At 38.7% G+C, this 7,427-nt stretch overlaps 1 protein-coding gene across 1 annotated transcript in view; it reads left to right on the top strand.

The window, feature by feature from the left end:
* Positions 1-2,264: 2,264 nt before the first annotated feature.
* Positions 2,265-7,427, top strand: part of LOC107657356 (kalirin-like) — a 231,818-nt gene continuing 226,655 nt past the window's right edge. Inside the window, 1 exon segment of the mRNA XM_016445398.1 lies at positions 2,265-2,464. Within this exon segment, the coding sequence (XP_016300884.1) occupies positions 2,398-2,464 (67 nt within the window). The 5' untranslated portion in view covers positions 2,265-2,397.

The raw sequence follows: 7,427 nt of genomic DNA, 5'->3' as shown, positions 1-7,427 counted from the left end.
GCTACAAATATACCCCAGCGACTTAAGACTGCTTTTGTGCTCCAGGGTCACATATAGTTTTTACCTAGTCTTTGTACCTAGTTTTGTATAGTTCTAGTTAACGATTTGATGCTTGGAGACGTTTACAAGCAAGGTGCCCAGTGTCTCTGAACCACCCAAAATAATTGATTTCAACTGTGCTATTTAGTGTCAGTCGCCAGGGGGCAGTACATCCTCAATATTTCTCTTCTAAAGAGACCCCACAACCAGTCTGTTTATCAGCTGGTTTGAAAGCTTCTCAGAAGCAAACAGCTTTCATCACTAAATAATCAAAACGTTATTTTAAAATGCATTTTATGAAATGTATTTTAAATATTAATTCTACAACAAAAAAACAAAACCCATTCAAAACAAACTACATTATTTCCCCAGAATTAGTTCTCCAGGTCTTTCTGAAGCTCTCCACAAGTGGTCCTTGGCTCTTGGACAACTCTTCTGATAATTGCTGTCAGAAATCTTGCGAGGAGCACCTGGTCGTGGCCGGTTTATGGTGAAATTATGTTCCACTTCCAGATTATGGCCCCAACAGAGCTCACTGGAACATCAGAAGTATAGAAATCCTTCTGTAACCAATGCCATCAGTATGTTTTGCAACAATAAGGTTGTGAATGTCTTGAGAGAGCTCTTTGCTTTTACCCATCATGAAATGTTTCTTGTGTGACACATTGGTCATGAGACACCTTTTTATAGGCCATCAGTTGCGACTGAAGCAGCTAATATTAATTTCCACTGACGAGGGGCAGGATTGCTTTCTAATTACTGATAGATTTCAGCTGGTGTCTTGGCTTTCCATGTCTTTTTGCATCTCCCGTTCTTCATGTGTTCAACACTTTTTCCCTGTGTCATTCCACTTTATTACACAGAACTTAATTTCTGAACTTATTTGTTTTGCTTTTTGTATGTATGGAGTACTTGGGTTGTTACCGACATCTGGTGATAATTGCATGTCAACGGCACCTTTAGAAATATATTTACTGAGAAAAATGTGGATGTGTTCAATACTTATTTTACCCACGGTATATGTGTGTGTCTTTATTTTATTTAATTTTTGTAGTGTAGCAGCGCATACGAACGTGTGTGTACAACACAATGCACACATACACACGTGCTTCCTATTTATTATGAAAATACATGTTCTCAGCATTAGGATTCATCAATAGCCCGAAGAGTGCTTGAGTGAAGGGGGCGTGATATTTCACAGAGGGAGGACACACACACACACACACACACACACAAACACACGCGCACACACTTCCCTTCTGCTCTCTATTGTTGGAAAAATAGCCTACAATCCAGAGCCGCAAACACAGTCTCTGGCGCTCCGGGAGGCCATCTAAACGAGTATGCTTACGTTTCTAAAATAACTCATTAACTTGTTAAAGAAAATATTTATAAGAGAGGAAAAGAGTGACCAACACGCCCGCTGACATGATTCAGGATTCATGACATCATCCGCGTTGACTGGCAGGGACGAGCTCTTTCTCATCTGACACACGCTTTGTGTTGAGCTGCTCCGACTCAATTCCGCGAATCGGTTCTTTTGAACCGTTCATTTAAATATAGAGATTCAAAAAAAAGATTCATCGGTAATTTACGTCACACCCGTACCATTTAACATTTGAAAATCTTTCAACAATACATGCCAATGTATGCAACGCAATTATTTATTGTGTTTTAGCCTTAATTCACGTTGGCCTACAGCATTACATTTGGATGTGTTTTATAGTTCACTTTGATGCCCCACACTAACTGAGATTAACATTAAGCCCTGTTTAATTTGCTTTTCTTTGAAAATTGAAAATACCACTGAGGCAAATGCTGATTATCTTAGGCTATTTGCAGAAATAGCCTACTTTGGATGTAAACATGCCTCATATTTTCTAATAGTTACAATGTTTTGCCTTAAAACCAATCTCTTTGCCCTTTGTGTGAGCTGTCACACTACACATAAGTTGTTTCCTAAGGCTATTTCTTAACTCTATTCACTTACTTTGCGACCCATTGATCAACTCATCCTAACCCCGAGCAATGAGGATCATGTTCAGCGGCTCTTGACTCGGTTAGAGTCGGACAAGTCCGAAACAACAGTTCAGTGCTTTTGAGAACCGCTCCGACCGGATAGACCGATTCGCGAAAGAATCGATCAGTGAACCGGTTCAAACGAACCGACTCTTACGAAGCGATGAGAGCGATCTGAGGAGGAGAGGCGCATCTGGAGACAATAGAAGGCAATGCAGAGCTGCGCTTTGTCGCTCTGATCGAGGGCTGTGCCATCACAACACAGACATATAGAGATGATGGAGCGCTGAATCTGGATATATTTCCCGTTATCTTGAACTGTGAGATCTAAGAGGAAAGATGAATTCTGCTGAAGCGGCGGAGGACGGACCCAATGATTCAGAAACGGATGCCTTCTTCAAAGCAGGTACGATGAGAGGAGAGATGGAGAGACCGTGATCTCTGTAGAAACGCTGGCTCATATTACAATTATCGGCGCACTTGTCTTATTTGTCATCCTTTCTTCAACTCCCAGTTACCTTCGCAATGTAGGCTATTCCTCTTTAATTTACCAAGTGCTCATTATATTTATTTTCATAGATATGTAATCATATTTTATTCAGTTAATGCCTTTTTTTCTCATTTATTCAATTTTGTTATTTTATTTCGTTTATTTGGTGCTGTTTTGGCAATGTAGTTTTTGTTTGTGAAGAACACTAAATTGAAACTGCATTGAGAAAGAGATAGACCTTTTAATAAACTCAAAAGGAGGTTGAAGAAAAATAACTAATTTTTTAATTGAAACCAATGGGATACATCATGGCATTGTGTGGTTTAAGGATGCTTGAGGTGCAGGTTGTGTGATGGGAATGCATTAGGACCGTTATCCTGTTGGGACTGACAGCTACAATGAGCTTTAGCCCTGCTCTGAAAACCCAGCCCATATCTCTTGAACAGCACCATATAACTACTTGATAACATCTCATGCATTATTTCTCAGGATTGTGGTTATCAATTTGTATGCTGTAGTAGACAAAATGGCTGGTTCGTTGCCATATATTAAGTCTGACGAAGTGTCAAATCACTGTCACTTTTGTGTACTTAACTGGGCTTCGTGCTGGGCTCATGGGACAGTGATTGGGAAGGAGCTAATTACAAACACATCTCTGTTTAATGTGTCATTTATCTACAAGCTCATTGCTTGTGAGTGTTGGAAGTGCCACAAAGTTTTTGCTGGGATGTGTGCTTTACCCTAGTTTGAGGGAGGCTTTTATAGCTAAATTGCTTAAAAACCAGCCTCTTCTATAAGCTCTCGGTCTTTGAAAGATTAGTCAATGAATTCAGGAGTTTACAGATTTTAGGTCTGGCGATTCTGTAATTGTTGCCACATGCCCATTTGTAACAAGCAAATTCCTTGATGTATTTCAACCATTTATGTTGCTCTTATTGTCTTTACAGAGTGAACATAAATATTTATAATGTGTATGTTGAGTGCAGTTGTCATATATTAGCAATGATGTCACAACAACCCTTGACGTACAGGGTCAGAATAGAGGCAAGAGTTCGTATCATGTGCAGTGTTTCTGGAGTTTACAGAGAGGAAATGGCTGGTAGAAATGCTAATGTTAAAGTAAGTGGTCCAGGCTGTAAGACCCCTGCTGAGGAGTGATGCATAAACCCTGCAGCTTTACACAGCGGGCTATAGGTCAGGATTCTGGTACACCACACACACACACACACACACACACACACAAACAGAAAACACATCTACACACACTGCATAACACAATCGCCTCATCTACTTACAGTCTTTTACTGTTAAAATCACAATAATTTTTTACAGTGTACACAACTGTGCTGCATGCCTTTATTTCTGTCTTTTGAATGTGAGCATGGTTCAAGGTGAGGTTCTTTGGAGGAAGTGTGTGAAGTATCTCAGTTTTTGAGCTGAAGGTCATATCTGCAAGCACAGGCTGATAAATAACAAAGAGTTTCAGAGAAAACCCACAAACTACAGAAAGAATAATAGTTGGAACTCACGGACTTTGGGAGTGTGGAAATGTTGACAGATTGAAACAGATTTTTACATTTTCTGAAGGCTCTCTTTCATGCTTTTGCAGAGCTTGCTGCCATAATAAAGTGCTGCCAGGGTGTTGTTTTGTGGTTGACAGTGTGTTCAAGGTGACCACAACAAAGTCTCTATAATATTCCAACCCGAATTCATGGTAAAACATAGCTATTTTATGAGGTGCCGAAGTTGTATGAATTTGTGCAATGTGAATCGTATGAAAACGATTTTTGGAAAAACATACAGCATGAAGGTCCACCCCTAAAAATAACCACGACTGGGGTGTAAACTAGCCACCAATTCACCAAAATGTAAAACAGTTACAAATTGCCATGAGATTGTGTTGGATATTCTGGTCTCCCTCCATCAATGTCAGTGGGATTTTTATTTCATCTGCTTTGTACGTAAATCTAATCACAAAGTAATAGCACACTTCCTCAACAAGCTGCACGATTTAGATATCGCTCATGTCTGCAGCACAAATGGTTCACCATCAGTTCCATGGCAATATATAAGAGGCCATTTCTCACCTAGAACTTCAGAGCAAGTAAAGAACAAAGCAGGCTATTTTTTAGGCCTGATCATAAAGACATTGTTGAGTTGTGCAGAGCATTGGTTTTGAGATCTCCAGTGCCAATGATCTGCAGATGTTTGGAAGTCTGGGTGAGGTATCAAAGAGCAGAGGGGTTTTTACTGTGGTTTTACCCGGTGGAGGGGAGGACATCTGCCTGCAGAACACAGCCTTCAGCCGTCATCAATGGATATACAGATACATCCTGGCAGCCCGTGGCCCTGGGGCCAACAAAAAGAAAGAGGAAGAGAGGGACTGAGTGAATGGGACCATAAATCCTCTCTCTTCTGCCACATCCAGTTGTAGTGGGTGTTTGCCCTCCTAGAGAAAAGACGTTATGTGGCTGAGTGAACAGTAATCCATTCACAAGCGCCACACTCAGCGATCTGAAGAGGGTTTTATACCTTCTTCAGCCACATATGGCTCACACGCTGCCTGTGTATTCAGTATTTATGGTTAGATGTTCTTCTATACCAACACAGGACTATGTGCCCTTGTGAAAAATAAGCATGCTTTAGCACACTTTTAAACAGAATTTTTATTATGGAAATACATTTAAAAGAATATACTTTATATTGGAATATATTACAACCAAATGGAACGTTTATAGTTCAATAGGTTCTATTTTGAGTGCTTTTCTAAGTACACCTTTTTTGTCATTTCATAATTATTTATATTGTTTATGAAAAAAAGTGTACTGATTTAAGATGAACTAAAATCTTTAGTTAACCATTTAAAGTAATTTGAATCTTGTGTCATGTATTTAGATAGTTACACATTTCCACACAATACACATTCTCTCATAATAATTGTGTTGATTGTCATGCTTGGACCCCTCCTTTGTTATCCTTCCTGTTATAAGCTGTTACTTCCTTCTGAAGTTCTCTTTAGCACTGCTTATTAAACATTATATGACTGTGTGAAACTGGCTCACAACATCAGATGAGGCGAATCATGCATTGATGAAATGAGCGATTGTTTTTGTGAAGCATCTGTGTTCTGTTGTCTCCTCTAAAGTGGTTATTAATTCATTACATAATCAATCACCTGATCAATACACTGGGTGGAGGCAGGCCAGGCTTTAAGGGCCATGAAGAAGATTATTTGCTAATCCAGTCTGGAAGTGTTGCATTGGTTTTGACAGGGTTTAGTGAATGCTTTTTTCAGCAGGCAGCAAAAAATCTGATTTCTTGGCGTATCCAACTCAAATACATTTAGTTGCTTGTTGTCTGAACTGAAACTGAAAAAAATTGATCCAAACCTCCGTTAACCATTTAACAGGTTTTTACTGTAGCATTTTTACAGTCTTTTACCGTTAAATTCACGGTTGTTTTTTACAGTGTGTATGTGGTTTGAAATCTGGTTCAAAATGGATTTCCGGATTTTTGGAAGTACAGTAAACAGTCGGTCCAGACCGTAACATCATAGACAAAGTGCAGTAGTGTCTCATTTCACTCTTTTACACTCACACGTAGCTTTCACTGTGTAATGAATTGTGATTGAGTTCATATAAGCATGCATGCATGTTATATTCAGGGCAATAACCAACTGTAAACAGTTAATGAATTGCAGGGATGGTATCTCCTGGTATTAAATGTGTTTTTGAAGCCTCTTACCATATGATTTGGTCTTAAAGCATTCATGAATCAGCCTTTATCCTCTAAACATGGTGCTGTACTGATGGTGCAGTCCTGGTTTGGTTTTTGGCAGATCTGAATCTGTTTCCACTCAGTGTCGTCAGAAGGGAAAAGTGGAAATTGGCTTTGGCAAGTAAATAAAGCGTACTCGCCAGTTGGCCAGTCACTGTTATAATGCCGCTATTTGCTGTAAATATACAAGGGAAGAGTGGCAACATCATTCTTTTGTAATGTGATATACATTCCTATGATAAAGTGTGGGTTGCAATTTTTATTTTATTACATGTTTTTTATGTTTTCAAAAGAAGTCTCTTACGCTCACCATTTTTTTATTGTTCAAAAACACAGTAAAAAAACATCATATTGGGAAATATCATCACAATTTAAAATAACAAAAAATAAATAAATGATCAGCTGTTTTCATTGTCACATGATCCTTCAAAAATCATATCAAGTCAAGAAACAATTTTCATTATTATCAATGCTGAAAACTATTTTGCAGCTTAATTTTTCAGATTTTTTTATTGCATAGATAATTCAAAAGAACAGCATTTATTTTAAATATTTTTTTGTAACAATGTAAAAGTTTTTGCAATTTAATGCATTTATTAGTATTACAGAAATAACTTTTAATTTAACATATTTAAAACAGGGACTTTTAAGTATTTTAAGAAACATTGTCATGAAAATACACTCTCTTTAAGTGTATTTTATTTATATTTTATATTTATATTTGTATATATAGAGAGAGAAAGATACAAATTAAAACATGAATTGTAATATACATGCTTTGCTTGAATGATTCTATATGTGTTCATGCGTGCATGAGACAAGGCTGGAAACTGCAGATAAAATACTTCAATGCCACAGTCTGATTCAGCCTGATTAGACTGACACACAGCAAGAGACAAGCACAGCCGGTGCTGGGAAAAGCCTTGGCCTCCTGCCAAAGTGTGTGTGTTTGTGCGTGTATGTGTGAACACCCCCTTTCCCCCACACCACGCTGTCTGTGCCCGCTCTTGGGCTCCAGTGTGAGGAACAACAATAGAGCCTGATGCTCCAGCATCAGCACACACACACACACACGCACACGCACACACACACACACACACGC

Source organism: Sinocyclocheilus anshuiensis, unplaced genomic scaffold, assembly GCF_001515605.1.
Source record: "Sinocyclocheilus anshuiensis isolate Anshui unplaced genomic scaffold, SAMN03320099.WGS_v1.1 scaffold355, whole genome shotgun sequence".
NCBI classification, from domain to species: domain Eukaryota; kingdom Metazoa; phylum Chordata; class Actinopteri; order Cypriniformes; family Cyprinidae; genus Sinocyclocheilus; species Sinocyclocheilus anshuiensis.
This window is presented reverse-complemented; position numbering and strand designations above follow the sequence as displayed.